The sequence below is a fragment of the Antechinus flavipes genome, chromosome 4 (assembly GCF_016432865.1).
Source record: "Antechinus flavipes isolate AdamAnt ecotype Samford, QLD, Australia chromosome 4, AdamAnt_v2, whole genome shotgun sequence".
NCBI classification, from domain to species: domain Eukaryota; kingdom Metazoa; phylum Chordata; class Mammalia; order Dasyuromorphia; family Dasyuridae; genus Antechinus; species Antechinus flavipes.
The window spans coordinates 222,730,720-222,758,207 of NC_067401.1; the positions used below are offsets into that span (position 1 = coordinate 222,730,720).

The 27,488-nt window shown below is 33.2% G+C and overlaps 1 protein-coding gene across 1 annotated transcript in view; it reads right to left on the reverse strand.

Annotated features, from left to right (window-relative positions):
- The window catches only part of HMGCLL1 (3-hydroxymethyl-3-methylglutaryl-CoA lyase like 1), a 245,224-nt gene extending 218,310 nt beyond the window's left edge, over positions 1-26,914 (reverse strand). The window contains exon 1 of the mRNA XM_051997181.1: positions 26,627-26,914. Within this exon, the coding sequence (XP_051853141.1) occupies positions 26,627-26,734 (108 nt within the window). The 5' untranslated portion in view covers positions 26,735-26,914. The remainder of the gene's footprint in view (positions 1-26,626) is intronic.
- Positions 26,915-27,488: the final 574 nt, after the last annotated feature.

The window sequence follows — 27,488 nt, forward strand, 5'->3', positions numbered from 1 at the left end:
GAAAGGAATTTTTGCTCTAAAATGAAAGTACAAAAAGATAAATTGCTTCTTGCTTAAAAAGGATTCATGTTTTGTTAAGCTATGGTAAGTTTTTTTTTCTTTTTTTTTCAAGTGAAATAAATACAGATTAAATAAAGACCTTAAAAGGGAGATGCCAGAGTCTATACACCCAGTGGGTTACAGATGTCAGAAAGCAGTGGCAGACAGCCACTCCACTTCCTCCCATGTCCAAAAACATTTGGAAGGAAAACCCAGAAGGAAAGAAATCTGACAGACATGTTCTCGTTGGAGTTTCCTGCCTCCTTGTTTGCCAAGCCTCAGAGACCCCATCCTTTGTTAATAAAATTCACCAAAAAAAGACTTTATGAAATGTCAAGTTCATGAAATGATCTTTATAATAAAAGAATTTCTGTGTAGTTTAAGTTTCCTACCATATACATTTTCCTATAGTGTTCTCTCTCATAATATTCTTACATTTTATCTGGATCTCATATTTGTCATTACCATTTTCTACTTTTTATTATATTTATTTTTGTGTATGCTATGGCTTTCCTATTAAAATAATACTAGTGTAGCACTTTCTCTTACATAGTACTTCACATAAATTAATTAATTTGATTCTCACTAGAACCTTTTGAGTAAATGCTATTATTTCACTTGCATAAGGCCACATAATTAGTATCTGTATGTGTGTCTGCATGTTTGTGCAAGTGTTTGTATGTAGTATATGTAGTACATAGTGTGTATGTGTATATATATATATGTATATATATACACATACATATAGTATATAAATATGGTATTTACATATATATAGTCTGAAGTTGGATTAAGAACTTGATTTCAACTTTTGCATTCTATCCACTGCCTAGATGTCTAGCTCTTGCCTGCAAAATATCTGAATAAAACCTGTTTAAAACATAATTGGGAAATGTTTGAAAAAATTTAAAAATATAATGCAGATAATAGTAATTGGTTATTTTTCTATATCAGCAGGGATTTAAACTTTTATTAGTATTATTATCATTATTTCCCTGTCCTACCCAAAGCATGTCTAGTATAGAAAAGGTGTTATCTCACATCTTGCTATTCCTAGTACCAGGCATGTTTTCTTGTATATAGTGGGCAATTCATCCGTGCTTATTATTGGAAAAATTACCTAGTAAGTCTTAAAAATTACCTTACATAAGTTTTTTTGAACTGTGGGTCTTAACCCATCTGGAGTTGCAGAACTGAATTGCAGACCACAAAATTATGATTTGTTATCAGTAAATGGTTTGTATACCTATTTAAACCCCTATATATCTGGGGTCATATAAAAGTTTCTCAAGTGCTTGAGTAGAAAAAATTTAAGAAACCCTGCCTCATGTGAAGAATTTGCTGTGAGCAATAGACACATGAGTGACAAGATTAAGACAAAAACAAAAAAATAAAAAAATAAAAATTCATGCCTGCACACAGGTTTGCCAGATAACTCATCAAAACAGCCCATCATCAAATTGGTTGTTCCCATGACTTTTACTGATCAGTGGCAAAATTACACATATGAAAGAAAAAAAATCCAAAGCACTAAAAAGCTAGCTCAAATATTTGAGTTTGCTCAAACTGAAAGAAGGGTGATGGGTTTCAAAAGTTTCCAATTACCAAAACTATATCCCAGTATAACTACAAAAGGAAAAAATGACACAAACCAAAACAGTTAACAACTAAAATTAAATACTTTTTAAACAACCAACTCAAGTTAATTCAACTTTCAGATATCTAGGAACTAAATATTTGTTGGTGACAGCAGGATAAATATAAATACTATTCATTATTTATATTCTGTTTGCATATGTATATAGTATATATTATATTTATGTATGGTAGTGTGTGTGTATATATATATATATATATATATGTATATATATATATATATATATATATATATATATATATGTTAGGTATTTAATAAAGAGATAAAAGATTCCATACACGTGCAAAAAACTGGAAGAAATCTTTTGTTATTCATATATAAGCAAAGCAATCCAAACTCAGTCTCTCAGAAGATTTGTGTTCTATATAATGGGCTATGGGCATATTACAAATAATAGAAATGGTCAACATCTATTTGTATAGAATGATAATCCCCCTGTAAGGCAATTTCCTAAGATTTAGAAAGAAACAATAAAATCAACTTAAAATAAGGTATAGACTAATCTGATAGACTAAATTAATTATATTAAAAACATGCCATTCTTCATTCATTCATGAATCCATTCTTCCTTTTTTTTAAAGTTTTTAGTGGCGACAATGGAGACTGATTAGCTTTAGGAGAGATAAAAAAAGATAAGTATGCTATTTTTCTCCTTAAGAAGGTTATAATTAAAAGGGTGATAAAAAGATACACATGTAAGTACAACACAAATTAGAGTTCAGGTACATAAAATAAGGTTAAGATGTCAAGAGTTTATTGGAGGAAGTAATAACTTCCACATGAGGATCAGAGAGTTGTTTTTAAATTAAAAAGGTAGAATTTGAATTAGACATTGAAGGATGAATAACATGCTAATGTATATAGAGAGATAGGTAAGTCAAGACAAGAGTTTGAAGCTCAGAAGTTTCTTGAGATAGTTAAAAATTCACTTTAACTACATGAGAATAGTCTGGTAGACTGCAGTCAAATGATAGGTGATCTTAGATGTCAAGGTAAAAGTTAGGTCTTTATTCACTCAGCCATAGAGAACCACTACATTTTTTTTTTTGAGTAACTGAGTGACATAATCCCATCTGTGTAGTAATTAAATCAATAAGGCAAACAAGTGTTGAATGGATGATAAAAAACAAAGTCAAAAGGAAAATGTGAAAGGATACTGCAGTAGTATTGGGTAAAGAGTAATAGCACTCTTGATGGACATGTCAAACAGTTAAAACCTGAAAAATAATCTGGAAATATGCTAGAAAAATGATTAATTTGTTGATATCCTTTGAAGTAGTGATATCACTACTTCAAAAAAAGGTCAAACTTAGGACAATGGGTGAACAAATGTATATATTATGCAATAACATCATCCCCTAAGAAACAGTAAAAGGAATTCAGAGAAAATTGTGAAAATATATGAAATGATGTGGAGCAAACTGGACAAAATCAATTAATTCATAAGTACTTAATATATACCACATATTGAACATTAGAGACAGAAGTACAAGGAAGGAAACTCACCCTAAAAACCAGTCAGTCACTTTCTAATGTGGCTGGCTAAGTCCATATATAGAAATGTGTATAAAGTAGTTTAGAATCAAGGCACAAGATCTGGTGGGAGGTGGAATTGGGGGAAGGGGGAGGGTGGACTGAAAAAGAACTCTCACAACCCAACCCTCTAAACATCTTTTTTTTTTTTTTTTTTTAATGCCTCAAATTAAATTTTGACGTGGGGAAAAAAGTCACAGTATCTGATTTTTCAAACTCAGGAAAAGTTTTTAAAAAAATTAAATGGGGGCAGCTAGATGGCACAATGGATAGAGCAAGTCAAGAGGACCTAAGCTCAAATCTGGCCTCAAACACTTAACACTTCCTAGCTGTGTGACCCTGTGCAAGTCACTTAAGCCCAACTGCCTCAGAGGAGAAAAAAGAATTAAAATGGAGGTCTGTCTGGGGACACTGGGGTAGAGGTTGCCAAAAACTACATGGAAGAAACAGGCTATAGGGGCTAGAGGGGATAGTAGGCTTTAGAGGTAGCACACCAAGAGTAATAAGGAAACTAAACTAGTCAGAAAAATATTATAGAGGGTCTCTGCAAGCATAGGGAACAGGAATGGGTGACATTTGTTTTTTCCTTCACCCATTAACCAGTTCTGGGTCCCAGTTCTAGAAAAAAAAGTAAAAAGTAAGAGGAAATAACAAAAGTAAAGGAAGAAAATGAGCAAGAAACAGAAATGAACCCTGAGTATAGTAAGTTACTATGGTAACAGGGAACAAAACACAAACTCAGATAAGGACAAAATGTCCACAGAAGAAATCTCAATGAGTGATATCAATTGGTCTCAAGCCCAAAGAGGCTCTTTGAAAGTACTCACAAAAGACTTTAAAAGGGAAATAAGTGAGGTCGACAAATAATTGATAAAGGAAAAGACAGGTATGCATAACAGAGTCAACAGCTTGGAAAAGGAAGGAAAAAACTTTGAATAAAACAACTTAAAAGTAGAATAAACCAAATGAAAAAAAGAGATACAAAACCTAATTGAAGAAAGTCATAAATTAAAAACTAGAACCTGACAAATGGAAGCTAATTATTCTGTGAGACAGCAAGGATCACTCAAAACCAACTAAAAAGAATGAAAAAAATGGAAGAAAATGTGAAATACTTCATTGGAAAAACAGTCGAGCTGGAAAATAGATCCAGAAGAGACAATTTAAAAATTATTGACTGACCTAAAGGTTGTGACCCAAAAAAAGGACATAGATAGCACTCTCTAAGAGATCATAAGGAAAACTGTTCTAATGTTCTAGAAACAAAGGATGAAATACTCATTGAAAGAATCTGGAAAGAGATACCACAAGGAAAAACCCAAGGAACATTGTTGTGAAATTCTAGAACTACAATTGCAAGGAGAAAATATTGCAAGTTGACAAAAAAAAATCAAATATCAAGGAGCACAACAGTCAGGATTAACCAAGATCTGTCAGCTTCTACAATAAAGAATCAGAGAGCCTGAAATGCCATATTTCAGAAGACAAAGGACCTGGGGGTTAAAACCAAGAATTAACTACTCAGTGAGTCTCATCATCATCTATAAGGAGAGGAGATGGAGCCTCAATGATGTAAAGGGCTTTCAATCATTTCTATTGAAAAAAACAGAAGTAAGCAGAAAATTTAATCAACAAAGCCAGGAATCAAGAGACGCACTGAAAGGTAAACAGGCAAAAAACATATATTATTTCAAGGTTAAAATGTTCACATCTCTAGATGGGAAAATAATATCCATAACTCTTGAGAACTGTATCTGACATTGGGGCAGTTAGAGGAGGGCATCACATGGGATGAGGACAGAGTTGTGAATGGACTCTGATGTAATGACATCAAAGAAAAAGACATTAAGGTTAGGAAAAAAGTCTGTACTGGAAAAAGAGGAAATAGGAGGTATAATGGAGCAATTGGTTCACAAAAAGAGGTGTGAAAAAAAGATCTATTACAATGGAGGGAGAGAAGAGAGGGGTATGACAACCACGCTAGCACCCCAGATACTCCAGAATCAGCTGGAGTCAGGATAAGCAAAAGTCCTTAGTCTTTTTTCTTGGTCTTCAGGTGCAGGATTGAACAGGATGGAAGCAGAATCTCTGCAACTGCTTTCTCCCTCATCCACTGCAAAAAGTGCCCCTGACTCGTCTTACTCCACTCCCTAGTCCCTCCTACAATCCTATGTATACACCAATCATTGAGCCAGCACAGGATAGTGGGAAGGGCCATTTTCCAAGCATATGCCCATAGAGTATTGTCCAATCAGTAATTAGCCCTAAGTGCTTGAGTCCACCTCAGTGCAATGACTCCAGAGTTTCAGCCCTCTACAGAGGGAGATGAGAATTGCCTAAAGCTTGATCTCATCAGTTTTGGCTCTAAGAGGGAAAGACTTAATCATTTACTTGAGCAAATAAATGGGAATGACAGAATAGAAAGGAAGATAGAAACCCTAGGGAATAAGGGAAGGGGGGGGGGGCGAAGAAATGATAGAACATAAGGTAAGGGGTAGAAGGGTTTAAAAAAATACTAGTAAAAAAAGGGAGAAGAGGTGATAGATAAGGTAGTGGATGGGGTTGGTTAAAAAAAAAATAAACACAACTAAGTACAGGGTGGAAAGAGAGAATAAAAGAATGCTCAAGGGAGAAAATAGGATGGAGGGAAATATAGAACCATAATCATAACTGTGAATGTTATGGAACATCTTCCATTAATGGAAGAGATTAGCAGAATTAAAAATAGAACCCTACAATATATTGTTTATAAGAAACAAATTTGACACAGAGACACACATACAGAGTAAATGTAAAAGGCTGGGACAGAATTTATTATGCTTGTAGTGAAGGAAAAAAAATGCAGGGATAACAATTCTGATCTCAGGTAAAAGCAAAAGTAAAATGAATTTTATTAAAAATATAAGGAAGGAAAGAACATCTTGATAAAAGGTCCCATAAACAATGAAGTAACAATACTACTTGTTAATAGTAGTTAGTAGGTGGTACCAAGTATTAGAGCAAACCCCTAGAGAAAATTTTAAGCCAGTTACAGGAAGAAATAGATAGCAAAACCATACTAATGAGGGAGCTTAATCTTTGCCTCTCAGAATCAGACAAATCTAAGCCTAAAATAAATAAGAAAGAAACTAGAGAGGTTAACAGATTCCTGAAAAATCTAGATATGATAGAGCTCTGAAGAAAAATTGAATAGGGACAGAAAGGAATACATTTTTTCTTAGCTGGACATGGAACCTACACAAAAACTGACAATGTATTAGGGCATTAAAACCTTACAATCAAATGCAGAAATGCAGAAATAGTAAATGCTTCCTTTTCAGACCACAATGTAATAAAATTATATTCAATAACGAGCTAAGGAAATATAGACTAAAAACCAACTGGAAATTAAATAATCTAATATTAAAAATTAATGAGTCAAACAAAAAATCACAGAAAGAATCCATAATTTCATCCAAGAGAATGGCAATAATGAGACAATGTACCAAAACCCATGGGATACAGCCAAAGCAATTCTTAAGAAAAATTTTATGTTTCTAAATAACTACATGAATAAAATAAAGAGGCAATTAAGGAATTGGAAATGCAACTAAAAAACCTAGAAAAAGAATAAATTAAAAATCCCAATTAAATTAGAAATTCAGAAACTCAACAGAGAGATTAATAAAATTTAACATAAGAAAACTATGGAACTAATAAAAAAGTTGGTTTTATAAAAAACTCAAAAAAGTAGATAAACCTTTGGTTAATTTGATTAGAAAAAGGAAAGAAAAAACCAAATCACCAGAATCAAAAATGAAAAGGGTAAAGTTACCACCTATGACAAAGCAATTAAAGCAACAATTAAGAGCTATTTTACCCAACTGCATGGAAGCAAGTTTTACAATCTTACAGAAAAGGATGAATATTAATAAAAATATATATTTGCCAGGTTAACAGAACAGTAAACAAATTACTTAAATAGTCCCATTTTAGAAAAAGAAATTGAATAATTCATTAATGAACTCTATAAGAAAAAATCTCCAGGGCCAGATGGATAAGTGAATTCTACTAAACATTTAAAGGACAACTAATTCCAATATTATGTATTGCAATACTATTTGGAAAAACAGGAAAAGGAGTACTGCCAAATTTCTTCTATGACACAAAGATAGTATTGATACCTGAACCAGGAAGAGCAAAAGGGAGAAAGAAAATTACAGAGCAATCTCTCTAATGAATATTGATGTAAACATTTTTAATAAAGAATTAACAAAGAAATTATAGCAACTTATCAGCAGGACAAAGCTTTATAACTTAGTTTGGATTTATACCAGGAATGCAAGGCTAGTTCAATATCAATTAAACTACTATTATAATCGATCATATCAATAACAAAAGCAATAGAAATCATATCATGTAATCTCAATAGATTAACAAATACAGCAAGTGTTCCAATAAAAACACTAGAGAGAATAGGATAAAGGGAGTTTTCCTTAAAATAATAAGTAATTGTCTAAAACCAATGGCAAGCATTATTTGTAATAGAAGCTGGACACACTATTATTCAACATTGTATGAAAAATTCTGGCTTTAGCAATAAGAAAAGAAAAAGAAATTAAAGAAACTAGAATAGGCAATGAAGAAATAAAGCTATCACTCTTTGCAGATGATATAATAATGTACTTAGAGAATTCTAGAAAATCATCAAAAAACCTACTGGAAACAAAAAAAAGTTTAAAGCAAAATTACAACATATAAAATAAACCCACTAAATAAATAAATAAATAAATAAATCCACACAAATCATCAGTATTTCTATATATTACAGACAAAGCTCAGCAGCAAGAAATAGAAAGAGAAATCTTACTTAAAATTACTATACACAAAAAACTGGAAGTCTACCTGACAAGATAAACCCAAGAACTATATGAACATAATCACAAAACACTTCTCACACAAATAAAGTCAGATCTAAACAACTGTAAAAATATCAATTGTTCATGGATAGGCTGAGATAATATAATAATGACAATTCTGCCTAAATTGGCCTGCTTGTTCAGTGGCATACCAATCAAACTGCAAAAAAAATTGTTTTATAGAATTAGAAAAACTAATAAAAAATTTCATCTGGAAGAACAAAAGGTGAAGAATATGAAAGAATTAATGAAAAAAAAAATACAATGGATGGTGGCTTAGCAATACCAAACCTAAAACTATATTATAAAGTAGCAGTCATCAAAATCATTTGGTACTGGCTAAGAAAAAGAGTGGTGGATCAGTGGAATAAATTAGATACACATAACACAATAATCAAGGCCTACAGTAATCTAGTATTTGACAAACTTGCAAACTCCAGCTTCTGGAACTTCTGGAACAACTTAATATTTGAAAAATATTGCTAGGAAAACTTGAAAATAATATCAGAAACTCAACATAGACCTACATCTCACACGCCATACCAAAATAAGATCAAAATGGATATGTGATTTGGGAATAAAGGATGATATCATAAACAAATTAGGAAAGCAAAGGATAATTTGTCTATCAGACATTTGGAGAAGAGAAGAATTTAAGACCTAAGAATAACTAGAGAACATTATGAAAGGCAAAATGGACAACTTTGATTACATTAAATTAAAAAAATTTTGCACAAACAAAATCCACAGAAACAAAATTAAAAGGGAAGTAGAAAAAGCTGGGGAAAATATTTATAGCTAGTGTTTCTGATAGAAATCTCATTTCTAAAATATATTTAAAAATTAGTCAAATTTATAAGAATACAAATCATTTCCCAATTGATTAACGGTCAAAAGATATGAACAATTTTTAGATGATAAAATTTAAGGCATATACTCATTCAAAAAAATTCTCTAAGCCACTATTGATTAGAGAAATGCAAATTAAAACAACTCTGACACACCACCTCATACTTCTGTGATTGGCTAAGATAAAAGGAAACAATGATAAATGTTGGAGGGGATGTGGGAAATCTGAGATACTAATATGGTTGGTAAAGTTGTGAAATGATCCAACCATTTTGGAAAACAATCTGAAACTATGCTCAAAGGGCTATCAAACTGTGCATACCTTTTGACCTAGATCTGTACCCCTTTACTGGGTCTGTATCCCAAGGAAATTATAAAGTAGGGAAAAGGTTCCACAGGTGCAAAAATGTTTGTAACAACTCTTTTTGTAGTTATGAAGAATTGGAAAATGAGTGAATACCCATCAGCTGGGGAATGGCTGAATAAGTTGTGATATATGAAAGTAATGAAATATCATTGTTTTATTAAAATGATGAATAAGCTGATTTTAGAAATTCCTGGGAATATTTCCATGAACTGATGCCAAGCGAAACAAGCAGAACCAGAAATACATTGTACACAATAACAACAAGAATGTGAGATGATCAACTACGAAAGATTTGGTTCTTCTCAGTGATTCAGCAATTCAAGGCAATTCCAATAGACTTTGGACAGAAAAGGCCATCTGTGTCCAGAAATAGAACAATGGAGATTGAATGTAAATCGACACATATTATATTCACTTCTTTTTTGTGAATGTGTCTTCTATGGTTTTTTGCCTTTTGTTCCGATTTTTCTCTCTCAACATGATTAATAAAGAAATTTATTTAATTTAAAATTTAAAAATTTAAATACATGTATAATCAGAATTAAATAAATAATGTGTGGGAACAAAAGAAAGAAAAATGTTCTGAAATTCTAGAATCAAAGTGTAAAATAGTCATTGAAAGAATCCATTTTATCACTTCCTGAAAGAGACCCCAAAATGAAAACTCTAAGGAATATTGTAACTAACTTCCAGAATTATCAGATCAAGGAGAAAAGGCTGCAAACATCCATAAAGAAACAAATATCGAGGAGCCACAACTGGGATTAATTACCCAGGACACAGCAGCTACTGCATTAAAGGATCTGAGGACCTGGAATAAGATATACAGGAAGACAAAGGAATTTGGACTACAACAAAGAATCAGCTATCCAGCCAAATTGAGCATGACCTTTCAGGGGGAAAAATAGACATTCAAAGAGATAGGAGATTTTCAATCATTTCTGATCATAAGCCAGAGCTGAACAGAAAATCTGATCTTCAAATACAACACTCAAGAGAAATATTAAAAAAAAATTAAATAGGAAAGAAGAAAAATAGATTTAAAAAATTTTAATAGCTTTTTATTTTCAAAATACATGCAAAGATAGCTTTCAACATTCACTCTTGCAAAGCCTTGTGTTCTAGTTTTTTCTTCCTCCCTTCTCCCTTCTGCCCTCTTCTGGACAGCAAGTAATCGAATACACGTTAGACATGTGCAATTCTTCTAAACACATTTCCACATTTATCATGCTATGCAAGAAATCACATTAAAAAGGAAAAAAAAAATGAGAAAGTAAGGGGAAAAAAAGCAAACAGACAACAACAAAGAGAGTGAAAATGCTATAGTGTGATCACATTCAATCCCCACAGTTCTCTCTCAGGGTGCAGATGTTCTCTCCACACAAGACCATTGGAACTGGCCCAAATCACCTCACTGTTGAAAAGAGCTATGTCCATCACAATCGATCATCACATAATCTTGTTGCTGTGTATAATGCTCTCACTTCACTCAGCATCAGTACATATAAGTCTCTCCAGGCCTCTCTGAAATCACCCTGTTGATTATTTCTTATACAACAATAATATTCCATTACATTCATAAACCATAATTCACATACCATTATTCAGCCATTCCCCAAGTGATAGATATTCACTTTCCAGTTCCTTGCCACACAAAAAGGACTGCTACAAACATTTTTGCCTTTGCCCTTTTTTTATGATCTCTTTGGGATACAGACCTACTAGAGATACTGCTGGATCAAAGTATAGACACAGTTTGATAGCCCTTTGGGCTTAGTTCCAAATTTGTTGGAATTCCACTAATTCCAACAATTCCACTACTGTCATGTGTTATTGTCCTAGTTTTCTCACATCCTCTGCAACATGTCATTATCTTTTCCTGTCATCTTAGCCAATCTAAAAGGTATGTAGTAATATCTTAGAGTTGTTTTAATTTACATTTCTCTAATTAATAGTGATTTAGAGCATTTTTTCATGTAACATAATTTCTTCAATCTGAAAATTTTCTGTTCATATGCTTTAATCATTTATCAATTGGAGAATAGTTTGAATTGGAATAAATTTGAGTTAATTCTCTATATATTTTAAAAGTGAGGCCTTTATCAGAATCTTTGAATGTAATTTTTTCCATTTTCTGCTTCCATTCCAAACTTGGCTGCATTGATTTTGCCTGTACAAAAGATTTTCAATTTAATATAATAAAAAACTATTTTTTAAAGGTTAAAAGTTTACATTCCTACATCGGAAGATGGTATTTGTAACTCTTGAGCACTTCATCTTTATTAGAGCAGTTAGAAGAAGGATACATACATAGAGAATATGAGTATAAATTTACTTTTATTTGCTGATTTAAAAAAAATAAGGAAAAAGGATTGTATTGGGGGAAGAAAAAAAAGGGAGGTAAAATGGGGTAAATTAAATCATATTAAAAGACCACAAAAGACCTATTACATTAGAGGGAAAGAAGGAAGAAGAATAAACATTGTTCAAACCTTAATCTCACTGGATTTGGCTCAAATAGGGAACAATATTTGGTTTGATATAAAAATTTGTTTCACCTTATAAGGAAGTAGCAGGGGCAAGGAGAAAAGCAAGGGGGAGATAAGAGAAGGGAGGCCAGAAGTAGAAGGGGAAAAAGATAAGAAAGTGAGGGCTAATAAAAGGGTGGTAAGGTTCAGACTGAGGGAGGTGGAATTCAAAAGCAAAACACTGGTGAGAAGAGAAAAGATGAAAGTAGAGAGAAAAGTATAAATGGGGAAAATAGATTGGTGGGAAATAGTAATCTTAATTGTGAATGGAAATGGGATGAACTTCCCCATAAAATAGAAGTGGACAGAAAGGTAGATTAAAAGCAGAATCCTACAATGTGTTGTTTACAAGAAACACATTTGAAGCAGAGAGTTACAGGGTTAAGTAAAAGATAGGGCACACTATATTATGCTTCAGCTTTAGTAACAACAACAAAAAAAAAAAATGTAGAAGGAGTGGTCCTAGTCTCAAATGAAGCAAAAAAAAAGTAAAAAAGGTCTAATTAAAAGAGATGGGGGGGGGATACACCTTGCTAATAATAAAAGTAATGATATTAAACATTTATACACCAAGTGGTATAGCAGCCAAATTCTTAGAGAAGTGAAGTGAAAGAAGAAACAGCAAAACTATACTATTAGGGAATCTCAACCTCTCTCTATCAGAAACAGATAAGTCTTATCACAAAATAAACAAGAAAGAAGTTAAGGAGTTTAATAGAAATTTTTAAAAGTTAGATATAATAGATCTCTGGAGATAATTAAATGGGCATGGAAAAGAATATACCTTTTCTCAGTGGTACATGTCATCTACACAAAAACTCATCATGTATTAGGATATAAAAAGCTTACCATCAACTGCAGAAAGGAGAAATACAAATGCATTATTTTCAGATCATGATATAATAACAATTGTGTGTAATAAAAGACCATAAATTAATTGGAAATCTATTCCTACAGTGAGTGGGACATCATAGAAACAATCAAAATTTTTATCCAAGAGAATGACAATAGTGAGACAAGACACTAAAACTTATAGGATGCAGCCAAAAGCATTTCTTAAGTGAAATTTTAAAACTCTACATGCTTATTTGAATAAAACAGAGAAAGAGATTAATAAATTGAGCATACAAATAAAAAAATCTTTAAAAAATACAATTTTTTTTAAAAACTCTCAATTAAATACCAAATTAGAAATTCTGAAAATCAAAGGAGAAATTAGTAAAATGGAAAATAATAAAAGCAGTGAACTAGGAAGAAAACTGAAGAGTTAGTTTTATGATAAAATCCTTAAAGTAGATAAATATTTGGTTTATTTGATTAAAAAAGAGAAAGAAAAGACCAAATAACCCAATACCAAAGAAAAGACCAAAGGATAAACCTCATAACACTGAAGAAGAAATTAAAGCAATAATTAGGAGCTATTTTGTCCAATTCTGTGCCAATAAACCTGAAAATCTAAATGCAATAGATTATTATATACAAAAGTATAGATTGCCCAAATTAACAGAAGAGGAAATGAAAATACTTAAGTAGTCCCATTTTAGAAAAAGCAATTGAACTCCCTAAATAATCTCCCTCAATATACTCCCTAAAGAATCCCTAGGACCACATATATTTACAACATTTAAAGAACAATTAATTCCAATACTATATAAACTTTTTGGGAAAACAGGTGAAGAAAGAGTCCTACCAAATTCTTTGTATGACAAGATATTAGACCCAATAAAGAAAAAGAAAATTAGAGACCAATTTCCCTAATGAATTGCAAAAATATTAAGTGGGACATTAACAAAGAGGTTATAGAAACTTATCACCAGGATAATATACTGGGATTTATATTCAGACTGGTTCAATATTAGGAAAACTATCAGTGTAATTGACTGTAACTATAATCAAATTAACAGAAATTTACTACATCTCAGTACATGTGGAAAAACCATTTCACAAAATACAACACCCATACCTAATAAAAACACTAGATAGCATAAAAATAAATCAAATTTTCCTTAAAATGATAAGCAGCATCAATCTAAAGCTATCAACAAACATTACATGTAATGGGGATAAGGTTGAAGCATTCTCAGTAAGATCAGGGTGAAACAAGGTTGCTCATCATTATCACTATAATTCAATATTGTACTAGAAATGTTAGTGTTAGTAATAAGAAAAAAAAACAAATAGAGGAAATTAGAGTAGGTAATAAGGAAACAAAACTATCATTCTTTGAAAATGATAGTATAATTAGAGAATCCTAGAGCATCAAATTAAATTGTACCAGAAATAAATAACAAGTTTAGCAAAGTGGCAGGATATAAAATAAACCCACATTAATTACTGGCATTTCTCTATGCTATCAACAGAGCCAAGCAGCAAGAGATAGAGAAATTACATTTAAAATAACTGAAGACAATACAAAATATTGGGAGTCTACCACTAAAACAAAGCCAGAAAATATATGAACACAATTACAAAGCATTTCACACAAATAAATTTAGATCTAAACAACTGGAAGACTATCAAATGCTCATGGGTAGGCTAATAGAGAATTGTACCTAAATTAATCCATTTTTTCAGTGTCATACCAATCAAAATGACAAAAAATTATTTTATAGAGCTAGAAAAAATAGAAACAAAATTCATCTGGAACAATATAAGGTCAAAAATATCAAGGGAATTGATGGAAAAAAAATGCAAAGGAAGGTGGTCTAGCTGTTCCAGACCTAATACTCTATTATAAAACAGTAATTATCAAAACCATTTGGTCAAGAAACATAGCAGTAATGAGGAAAAAAAGTGAAAATCAGTAGAATAGATTTGTATTCAAGACACAATAGTCAATGACTATAATAATCTAGTATTCAGTAAACCTAAAGACTTATGTATATGGGCTAAGAACTCACCATTTGACAAAAATTGTTGGGAAAATTGAAAAGTAATATGGCAGAAATTAGACATTGACTAATATCTAATATTGTATATCAAGATAAGGTAAAAATATGTGTTCATAATTTAGACATAAATGGTGATACTATAAAGCAAATTAGTAGAGCAAGGGTTAGTACACCTATCAGACTTGTGGAGAAGGTATGAATTTATAGCCAAAGAAAAACTAGATAACATTATAAAATTCAAAATGGGTAATTTTGATTAAATTTAATTTAAAAGGTTTTGCAAAAACTGAAGCCAATGCAGCCTAGATTGGAAGAAAAGCAGAAAGCTAGAAAAATTTTTTACAGCATTTCTGATAAAGGCCTCATTTCTAAAATATATAGAGAATTTGACTCAAATTTATAAGAAGTCAAGTCATTCCTCAATTGATAAATGGCTAAAGATATGAATAGACTATTTTGAGATGAAGAAATTAAAACCATTTCTAGTCAAATGAAAATATGTTTTAAATCACTATTAATTAGAAAATCTGAGGTACCACCTCATACCTCTCAGGTGGCTAATAGGAAAATATAATGATAAATATTGCAGGAGATGTGGGAAACTGGGACACTAATACATTGTTGGCAGAGTTGTGCAATGATTCAACTATTCTGGAAAACAATTTGAACTATGTCCTTTGATGACTTTGATCCAGGAGTACCACTACTGGGTCTGTATCCCAATGAGATAATAAAAAAGGGAAAAGGATCCACATGTAATTAAATGTTTGTAGCTGCTCTTTTTGCAGTGCCAAGGGCCTAGAAATTGAAAAATAATGAGCAGGCTGATTTCAGAAAAGCCTAGAATGGCTTATGTGAACTGATGCTGAGTGAAATGAACACAACCAACATTGTACAGCAATATTATGCGGTGATCAACTGTGATGGATGTGATGCTCTTCTCAACAATTCAGTGATTCAAGACATTCCAATAGACGGACAGAAAAAGTCAATCACATCGAGAGAACTATGGAGACTGAATACGAATCAAAGCATAATATTTTCACCTTTTACTGTTTGTTTGTCTTTCTTTTTCATGTCTTATTGGAATTGTCTTAAATCACTGCATTGTTAAAAAGATAATGTGGGTTTGGTTAGTATCTATTTTGAATACTAGATAGGATGCTGAATTTGTTATCAAGAAAATCCAGGTACAAATTCTATCGTCAGCCCTCTATTATAGCTCTGTTGTGTGTGTGTAAACATATATGTGTGCATATATGTGTGCACACACTTATACATATATATGTGTGTGTGTGTGTGTGTGTGTGTGTGTGTGTATTCTCACCCCTATTAAATAGGGAAATTCTGACCCTTATTAGTCTTGTGGTAATGGATAAATCACTAAACATCTCCAACCTTTTGCCTCCTTTTCTATAAGATGGGGATAGTTATACCTCTGTGAGATATCTCACAGTATTGTTGTGAGATTCAAATGATGATATAGGCATAAATCACTTCAGAAAACATAAGACTATATAAAGGTCAGGTATTGTTATTTTATATTTTTCTTATTAGATTTCAAATATCTGAAGATCAGAGAACATGGCCTATGATCTAATATGGTGATTCAGCTGGAATGGAATCATTTATACTTCTGAGATCATACTTCATGAGTTTCACTGATATAGTATCACTCTAAGAATTTAATTATTAATGAGGTGGAAGTCATAGATTTACTTTATTAATGGCCAGAGAACTGCTTGGGATCATAGAAAGTGCTACATTATTTCCCAAGTACAAGCAAGTTATATGATCAGTAATGGACCTATTTATTGGTTGTCCAGAGACCAGACTAGTTGACTTTGAAGTTTGTCACCAGAATATTCAGAATTACCACAGGGAAATAATATTTTCAGTCATACCAATCAACCAATAAGTATTTATTTAATTCCTAATACAAGAAAAGCACTGTACTAGGGACACAATGCCTAATGACTGATTAGAACGTGAATTTTTTAACCTGGAGTCTATGTACTCAAAAGTGGTCTATGAATGATTTCAAAAGGGAAGTAAAGATGAATGGAAAATTAAATCTTTATTTCAATTTTACTGGTTTCCTTTGTAATTCTACTTATTTTATCATATGCTTTTAAAAACATTGCACTAAGAAGGATTCCATAGGCTTTACAAGATTGTCAAAAGAGTTTATGAAACAGACAATGTAAAAAAAAAACTGTTACTCTACTATGTTATAAGGAAGTTGTAATCTTATGTGAGTGGAAGAAAAACGAACAGTGATAATACTGTTCCCTGGAGTAATGAAAATTAAAGTAATATTCAATAGTTCAAAGTATTTTTTGATAGACAAAGGAACTGAAGATAAGATGAGCCAAAAATGTATCAGGGACAGATGGAGAATCTACAAGCAGAAAGGTCCGGAAGGATGTTAAACAGAAACATTAAAGAAAAGAATGCTGACAGGGAACACAGCTGTATAAGGATTAACAGTAGGTGTAAAAATACAAAGATGAAATGTAGCATTTCATCACTAAAGAGAAGGTCAACTAAAGTTGACCTAAAGGTCAAATAGTTCTTGACCTTTACATTCTACAGTATTTCTTATCCTTATTATCATAACTTAAATATCTGTCCCATTATTCAAAAATCAATTTTGTTTCCTTTCAGCTTAATTACTATTTTTAATGATAAAGAAAAAAACATCACCAAAAGGGCACAGAGGATGAAACTATCAGTTGGCTCTCACTTATCACTACTTCTAGATAGTTATTTAGAGCTCATCTATAACCTCAGTCATTTGGCAATCAATAATATTTGTTTCTTGAAATATCTAATAGTACAATACAGTAGAGCAGAGGTGTCAAACACATAGCTAAAAGGACACACTCAACACATCTGAGTGTGGCCAAAACAAGATTAAAATGTAATTGGCATGTATTTAACAAAATAAATTTGAAAAATAATGAAAATAAATAGAACTATATTACAAAAATAAAATAAAACATAATAATTAGAATTTAAACATAAGGCGATATATGACCCACAAGGATTTTTATTTATATTTAGTATCATTTTTTACTTGAGTTTGATACTATAACTATAGAGGCTACTACTACAGTAGTCTCCTAATTAGGAATTATTACCTGACACCAAAGGATCTGTAATAGACTTTTCAGAGTCAGGATCAATAATGAAATGGGGTTGGGCCTGGATCTCCCTCTTATGTCCTGAATTGGAAATATAGTAGTGACTGTTGCCACTCCTATCTTCAAACATCCATATTTCAGTTGCAGGAACCATCTTTCCTGTCATTCAAGTTTATAATCGACTAGCATCATTTTTGAATTCTCACTTTCCTTTATCACATATATCCAATAAGTTGAAAATCTTGTTTCTACCTCCACAATATTTGTTTGATTTTTCAAAAGTTTCAAATTGTTTTGAAAAAATCCTGGCATCTGGTTTTTACGGGTCTACTGATTAATCATGCTAATTATTCTCCTATCATCTTTTTATTTATCTTGGGTTTCAGCCCGTCCCCTCCCATATACTGGCTATGTGACAAGTCATTTTTCATGCCCCAAAGACTAAATGTCCAGAATTTTTATTAATTTGCATTTATAAAACAATTTTCTGACTGGGGAATCCCTGCTTAGAAAAAAAAAATCAGACCTATGTGTTATCACAGTCATTTTGACTTCACTAAAGCAACATTTCTGTTAGTAATGTGTGCCTCAAAAAATAAGATTTTGTTAAATCTTTTTCCCCTGTGATTGTGTCTCACCATTAAGAACATCCTGAAAATTCCAAAAGCCACAATTGTGCAGCCAGACCCCTGACGGACACAGAACAGGACTGAGAATTAAGAAACACAGAAATGAAAGAGAAGAAAAGGACAGGGAAAATGATTAGAGGACAAAGTGAATCTGCATCCAAGAAGTCAAGGATCTATGAGAAACTCAGAGCTAATGAAAAAAAAAAAAAAAAGATAAGAAAGCCAGCTGGAACAAGAGAAAACGAGAGAAAACAAGAGCCAAGAGGAGCCCAACTTGTAGCAAGTATTGAAGAACAAAGAGAACAGGAAATTTCTTGAACCTTTATATCTCAAGGCTATTATAGTCCAGGGAGAAGACTAACCAAGAAAAGGGGTTTGTGGGTGTGTGTATATGTGTGTTAAGAGAGGAGGTAGTCTTCGTAGGAACCATATAACTAAGTTAACCAGGCAAAGAACATTATAATGAGAATAACAGAAAATGTGGGAAATACTTATTTCTCTCCAAAAATATTAGAGGACAGTTAAATGTTTTGCAATATTTCTTCAACTTTCTTAATAATCATCTCAAACAACTCTTATCTGGTTATATACCCCAATATAGCTTTTATTTTCCCAATATCTTTCTCCTACTCTTTTTACTCATTTAATAAAACTCAAAATATTATATGAAAATAACAAATAGATTATTATATGTTGTTGGAGCATATATTCTGAGTTCCTTTGCAGTTATAGCAGACTTTCGAGCAAGGATTACTTCTTTCTAGACAGCATAATCATACTTTCTGAGAAGCAAAAGAGATGCATATATATATGTATTATATTATACTATATGTGTGTATATATATATATATATTATACTATATGTATGTGTATGTGTATATATATATATACACACACACACACATATATATATACACACACACATATAGTATAATATAATGGAAAAAGCCGAGTATAAATTGAATTAGGATTTTGAATCTTATTTCTGACATTTAGAAAATAAGTGATTATGGAGGTCACATGCAATCTCTCAACTTCAGTTTTCTTTAAAAATTGTAATGTTATAGAATTAATATACTTTGATAGTAGTAATGATTGATCAGCACAATGACCCAGCACAATGACCCACCATAGCTCAAGACTTGTGATAAAAGATGTTATTCACTTCCAGATAAAGAACTGATGACAAAAATATATGTGACAAAATATATAAATTATCATCTTCCTTATTACGGAGCACTCAGGACCACAGGGACATTTGATCTGTTTTATAGCTGAATTCTGCTACATATGTTATCTTCCTCTGTTAAAATGACAATTACTTGAAAGCGGCCACTGTCTTTTTTTTTTTTTTTTTTGTCTGCATCCCCAGCATTGAGAACAGTGCTTTGCACAGAATAACTGATTCAGAATATAGTGAAGTACTTTTTTTTTCTTCTTTATCTCACTTTTGGAGAAAAATGCTAATTGAAAATTTGTTTTGTATGACTTACATATAGTGGGCCTTGCTTTCTTGCCTCCTTAATGATTGAGAGAGTGAGAGAGAGAGAGAGAGAGAGAGAGAGAGAGAGAGAGAGAGGGAGGCATGCATGAATGAATAAGTAGCTAAATTGTTGGAATCTTTACAAACTGCTAACTCATTAGAGTTGATAGTTTATTGATCTGATCTTACAAGAAGATGTTTTGGGCCAGAACCTGAAACAAGGTACTAAGTAGAACTAATTGATACAATGCTTGTGTTTACACCTTTACTCACTGGAGTTCACAAGTATGGGACAGTCACAAAGTAAACTTTGTAACTTTGTATAATTTATATAATTTGGGGTAATTGTTGATCTGAACTGATACTAAGGCTGCCTCCAAGAAAACCTCCCTCGAGAGACCTGCTCTTTCTCCCCTGAGAGAACTTTCATCTTATATATTTTAGAAGAAAAAGATCACCACACTAAATAAATGTATTTGTACTTAAAAAAAAAAAGATCAAATAAAATCCTCCCAAGGAAACATAAATATTTTAAGATATTAAATAATATACATTTCAAGTGTTTCTGTTATGTATTTGTAGATTTTATGTTCTGAAATTGTTGAAATTTTAAAATGCACTAAGACTTTTGGGAGAGCAGCTAGGTGGTACAGTCAGAAAGATCTCTGTTCAAATCTGCCTTCAGTCACTTACTAGCTATGTGACTCTAAGCAAGTCACAACTTTAATTTCTTCAACTGTGAAAGATCTGGAGAAGCAAGTGGCATATCACTCCAATGGCCTAGTTCTTTGCCAAGAAAACCCAAAATGGGATTATTAAGAACTATAAAGACTTTGGGGACCCTTTAAACCTTATAGGATTGTTTTGAAGATCCTATGTGACAATATGGCACTTTGGCAGTTCCTTAAAGTATCATATAAATGCCTATTATCAAAGTTATTTTTCTTACAATATTGTTACCATATAAGCAATTTTCCTGGTTCTCACTTCAGTTTGTATTAATTCATAGAAGTCTTTCAATAGTCTTCTAAAACCATCTTTTTCATTATTTCTTATATTAGTATCCTATGACATGCATATGCTATAATTGTGATCAGCTATTCTCCAAAGTGTGAACTTCTCTTTTAGTTTCCAATTTTTTTGCTATAAGATCAAACTGGACAAATATGAAGAGGTGGGCAAGACTCCTGAAGAATAAGTAGCACCTCTTCCTCCTCCCTAGGATTAACCTGTCTTACAGCCCAGGTCCTGATCTACAGTTGTCTTGGTTCTTGAAACTACGGAAGAATGAGAAGAGAAAATGTTCACTAAGGTCTTTAATATTAATACTATCCATAGCTCATCAAAATATAGTTTTATTTTGTGACAAAAATATATGTGACAAAATATATAAATTATCATCTTCCTTATTACAGAGCACTCAGAACCACAGGGACATTTGATCTGTTTTATAGCTGAATTCTGCTATATATGTTATCTTCCTCTGATAAAATGACAATTACTTGAAAGCGGCCACTGTCTTTTTTTTATCTGCATCCCCAGCATTGAGAACAGTGTTTTGCACAGAGTAAGCACTAAATACTCTTCCATTAATTTATTCATATATGTTTATATATTTGTGTATATATGTATATGTGTGTGTAGAAACATACCTTCACTGGGTAACACAAGTCATCCTGATGTACAACTGAATCACTGTCCATATTTTCATTTCCCTATCTACAATATGGTGTCTTTCTGTCATTCATCAAGATACTGAAATAGTCTTGTACTCACTCTGAGAATCATGATATATAAATAGAGCCATCATGTGCATTTATAGAAAAATAAATAAATACTGAGTGTTCCATAATCATAAATAGTTCAGCCTAACGTTTAATATTTCAGACTAAACCAAGCATCTTCAATACCACATTATCTAAAAGGCTGTTAGGAAAACTATTGTAATGAAAAAATAATTTTACTCTGAAGGTTTATACTATACAAACAGTTGGATGCTTGTGTTTTGAAGGAGACCCTGGCTGTCTAAGAAAATATTGTCTAGGATAAGAAAAGCTTGAATTATTTAATGCTGAAACACCATAGTTATTTTATAGGTCTATCAAAATCCCCAATGTTATGTTTTTCCCCTTCCTAAATTTTTGTTATCCCCTTAGACCTATGACTAAAGTTTTTTGATTCATTTTCAGTGGAAAGAATCCTCGTTTTCTATTTCTTTCCCCTTGGAACATTCCTACTCCATCATTATTCCATAGATACACCAGCTCTTGACCTGTAAATATTTGGAGAGACCTCTCCATGAACCACCAAGGACGCTTAGGAATCCCAAGTTCCCAAATTAGTTTAAAAATACTAATCTGTAAAGCCATCTGAGGCTATGAGAAATGATGTTTGATACAATTCTGTCACAGAAAGAAAGGGTATGCTTATGGGAAAAGCACTAAATTTGGCATCAACGAACCTGAATTTTCATTCTGGCTCACCTACTATCTACACGCAACTAATTCCTTCACATTTGAATTCACTTTGCCTTTACTATATTTTATCTTTCAGAGATATTAAAATGGTCAAGGAAACATTTTTAACATATATGTCGGTGCTAAAATTGCTTTATAATTTGTGTGTGTGTTTTCATTTTCCTATCTACAACATGGTGTCTTTCTGTCATTCCCACCTTTCCAGTTTTTTATGTACTCTCTCTTCCCATGTACATAATGATACTTGTGACATAATGATACATGCCTCTGATTCACTTTTTGCCTTCTTATATCTTACTAGCTGTGGGGCAATAAGCAAATAATGTTTTTTGATATTGTTTCCTCATTTGTAAAATAGGAGAGAAGATCTATGATCCTTAATTCACTGTGTTATTATTAGAATCAAATGGAAAAATGTGTGCAAAGCATTTTTATAATGTAATCATAATAATAGTGGCAACAGCAGCAGCAAAAGCCAAAGTAGTAGAAGTGATAGAGATAGTGATAGTAGTTGTCATAGTAGTAGTAGAAGTCATAGTAGCAGCAGCAGCTGTTGCTGTTGCTGTGCCATCTTAGTAGTAGAAATTATAAAATAACATAACTGCTAAAATGACTAAAATACACATGATGGGTCAAGATATTGTTTTTCAAATTTACAAATCTATTTGGAATTAATTGTAAAAACTGACTCAAATTATCCACAAAATAAGAATATGGAAAATTTGATCATTTTAATAGAAAGTACCACTAAACCCACTGAGTCTGAAACATTCCCCACCACCTTCCTTGTTCTTTTTTTTTTTTCCTTTTGGAATTTATCATTTCTACATATGATGAGAAGATCAATTTATAGGTAAAGATATGGAAATGTAAATAAGACTGAATATCTTCAATTGTCAGAAATAAGAACATATGAAATTAGTATGGCAGAAATTAGGCATGGACCCACACTTAACACCATATACCAAGATAAGATCAAAATGGGTCTATGACCTAGGCATAAAGAACGAGATTATAAATAAATTAGAGGAACATAGAATAGTTTATCTCTCAGACTTGTGGAGGAGAAAGAAATTTGTGACCAAAGATGAACTAGAGACCATTACTGATCACAGAATAGAAAATTTCGATTACATCAAATTAAAAAGCCTTTGTACAAATAAAACTAATGCAAACAAGATTAGAAGGGAAGCAACAAACTGGGAAAACATTTTCACAGTTAAAGGTTCTGATAAAGGCCTCATTTCCAAAATATATAGAGAACTGACTCAAATTTATAAGAAATCAAGCCATTCTCCAATTGATAAATGGTCAAAGGATATGAACAGACAATTTTCAGAGGATGAGATTGAAACTATTACCACTCATATGAAAGAGTGTTCCAAATCATTATTGATCAGAGAAATGCAAATTAAGACAACTCTGAGATACCACTACACACCTGTCAGATTGGCTAAGATGACAGGAAAAAATAATGATGAATGTTGGAGGGGATGCGGGAAAACTGGGACACTAATGCATTGTTGGTGGAGTTGTGAACGAATCCAACCATTCTGGAGAGCAATCTGGAATTATGCCCAAAAAATTATCAAAATGTGCATATCCTTTGATCCAGCAGTGTTTCTATTGGGCTTATATCCCAAAGAAATACTAAAGAAGGGAAAGGGACCTGTATGTGCCAAAATGTTTGTAGCAGCCCTGTTTGTAGTGGCTAGAAACTGGAAAATGAATGGATGCCCATCAATTGGAGAATGGCTGGGTAAATTGTGGTATATGAAAGTTATGGAATATTATTGTTCTGTAAGAAATGACCAGCAGGATGAATACAGAGAGGCTTGGAGAGACCTACATGAACTGATGCTAAGTGAAATGAGCAGAACCAGGAGATCATTATACACTTCGACAACGATATTGTATGAGGACATATTTTGATGGAAGTGGATTTCTTTGACAAAGAGACCTGAGTTTCAATTGATAAATGACGGACAAAAGCAGCTACACCCAAAGAAAGAACACTGGGAAACGAATGTGAACTATCTGCATTTTTGTTTTTCTTCCCGGATTATTTATACCTTCTGAATCCAATTCTCCCTATGCAACAAGAGAACTGTTCGGTTCTGCAAACATATATTGTATCTAGGATATACTGCAACATATCCAACATATAAAGGACTGCTTGCCATCTAGGGGAGGGGGTGGAGGGAGGGAGGGGAAAAAAAATCGGAACAGAAATGAGTGTCAATATAATGTAATTATTAAATAAAAAATTTAAAAAAAAAAAAGAAATAAGAACATAGATTCCAGGTAAAAACATATTCACTGTTTTCATTATTTATCAATTCTCTTTTCTCCAAAGAGGCTCAAAAAGTTTTCTTGATCTTGTTATAATCAGTGGATTTTAAAATAGAAGAGTTGGGTTAATAATACTAATACCTAACATTTATATAACACTACTATTAGCCAGGCACTGTGCTAAATACTTTATAATTATTATTTCATTTCATCTTCACAACCTAGGGAGGTAGATACTATTATCCCCATTTTATTCTGTGACCTTGGACAAGCCATTTAATTCATTTCCCTGAAGAGAGAGAGAGAGAGAGAGAGAGAGAGAGAGAGAGAGAGAGAGAGAGAGAGAGAGAGAGAGAGAAGGTAAAGAAGGGAGGGAGGGAGGAAGGGAAGAGGGAAGGAAAGAAAGAAGGAAGAAAAGGGAGAGAGAGAGGGAGGGAGGAAGGAAGGAAGGGAAGGAGAAAGGAAGGGAGGGAGGAAGGAAAGAAGGGAAGGAGAAAGGAAGGGAGGGAGGAAGGGAGGAAGGAAGGAAGGAAGGAAGGAAGGAAGGAAGGAAGGGAGGAAGGAAGGAAGAAGGAAGGAAGGAAGGAAGAAGGAAGGAAGGAAGGAAGGAAGGAAGGAAGGAAGGAAGGAAGGAAGGAAGGAAGGAGGGAAGGAAAAAAGGAAGGAAGGAAGAAAGGATTCATAGGCAACAGAAAACTGAATTTGTACCCAACATCATCTGAATTAGTGCAGTCAAAAATAGTATTTTGTCAAGACCATCCTTATTAAAATGGGTTATGAAATTAAAATACAAATGGCTAATTGTCCTGATACAGTTACATATCTGTGATTATTGAAATCAAACTATATTTCCTCAATGTTAATAATTAATAAGGCTAATAAAAATCTCCTTAGAAATCTAGTTAAGATTTTGTTTCACATTATTGCTGCAAACCAGGAGAATTAAAAAGCTATAGTCTCCTGGTATCTGTAACTTGCGTATATTTTACATGATAATTGACCTACATAATGTGCTTTCATTCCCCTATCATTTCAGCTTGCATTTTAAGAAAAAAACATTTCCATACATATGTTTTTCTCCTTGAAATACTACTCCTAGTCCTAATAGGGGGCTTATGTGAATACACTGAAGATAAGCCTTTTACAAATGGCATTCGACATGGATAACAGCTATTTGACTTTTATATAACAATGGATGGTCAGGAAAGATTTGAAGTAAGATTCTACAGTCTGCAATCCTGAGTTAAATTCCTATCATCTTTTTACTCTTTATGGACACAAAGGAAATATCCTGCCCATGAATAAAATAATATCACACAGTACAATTTGAATTTAGCTTGTTTCCATAACCTTTAATTTTGTCTTCATTTCCTTTTCTCCCTTAATATAAAATGACTCTAAAGTCTCTATTACTTGCCTAGGGGACTGGGATGAGAGCAATGTCTTGTGTTACACAAAGGGCATGGCATTGCATAACATGCCCCAGCAGTGACATAACAAAGAACACGAACATGGAAAATTGGGTAGACGATCATGCCCAGGAGAACTTTTTTTGGGGGGGAGGGGGGGAGGTAAGGGGGAGACTCAATAAGGTTCACCTGTGACCACTAATAGGAAGAAGTTATGTGGTAAGCAGGAAAAACACGGAGAGACAAGTCAGGGTGGGGCCTGGCAGGACAGCAACCTCTGCAAAAGCAGCAAAGGCTAAAAGAGCCCTTCGCCAGGAGAAGGGAGGAAGGACTAGGGGGAGGTCGTGCCTGGAAGGAGGCAGTTGGGTGGGGGAGGGGCGAACGGAGCATCTCCCCAGTGGGATAGGGGTGGGGCCGCACGCTAGTACCTGCGCGGGCTCGAGCGCCCCAGCCACTGTGTCTCCGACTCCGAGATGTTCCCGGAGAAGATGCTGGTAACTCAGACAGTGCTTCACCGCGGAAGGCATGTTCCCCATGGCTGTGCCGAGGGGCGGGGTGCTTGCGGTCGCAGCTGCAATGACACTCAAGGCCCAGCTTGGGGTTGGCTTCGGCGACCCCTCCTCCGCAACTCGAGGCTCGGGTCTGCAACGAACCCGGGAGGAGAAGCATCCACTGAGCGCTGCCTCTTCCTCTTTCTAGGCAACCTGCCCTCGCCACTGAGCATGCCCAGAGTTATCTGTGCGAGCTCCGCAGGTTCCCGTGGCACCTGCGACGCTCTTTCTTGGGGAAAATAAAAGGAAAATTCAATTCAGTACAATATAATTCCATTTTAATGCGACTCAAAACATTTGTTAAGTGCTTTCTACTTGCATGGGTCAAGGAGAAGTGTGATCTTAGAAAAAGACTATTTTGTAGTCAGAAATACTGAAATTCAAGTATGCTTTCTGATCTAAGGTAGTGTATGATCTCCGATTTGATTTCTAATTGCCCCCAGGAAATTGGCGAAGAATATCAATCCATTTTGCTTTGGAACGGGGAGTCCTTACACCCATGAAATCGAAGGCCCTGATGTCTGCCCAAAATAAATACATAATTGGTTGAAAAGTACTAGTAAATCTTTAATCTCGTTTACTCGTTACTGATATTATATGGGCAGTGAAGATACAAGATACAAAGACAAAAAAAATTTGCCCCTGTCCTCATTGAGCTTACATTCTCCTTTGGGGACACAATAGCAGCAGCAGCATTTATATAGCATTTTGTATTCAAAACGCCTTATTTGTCTCAATA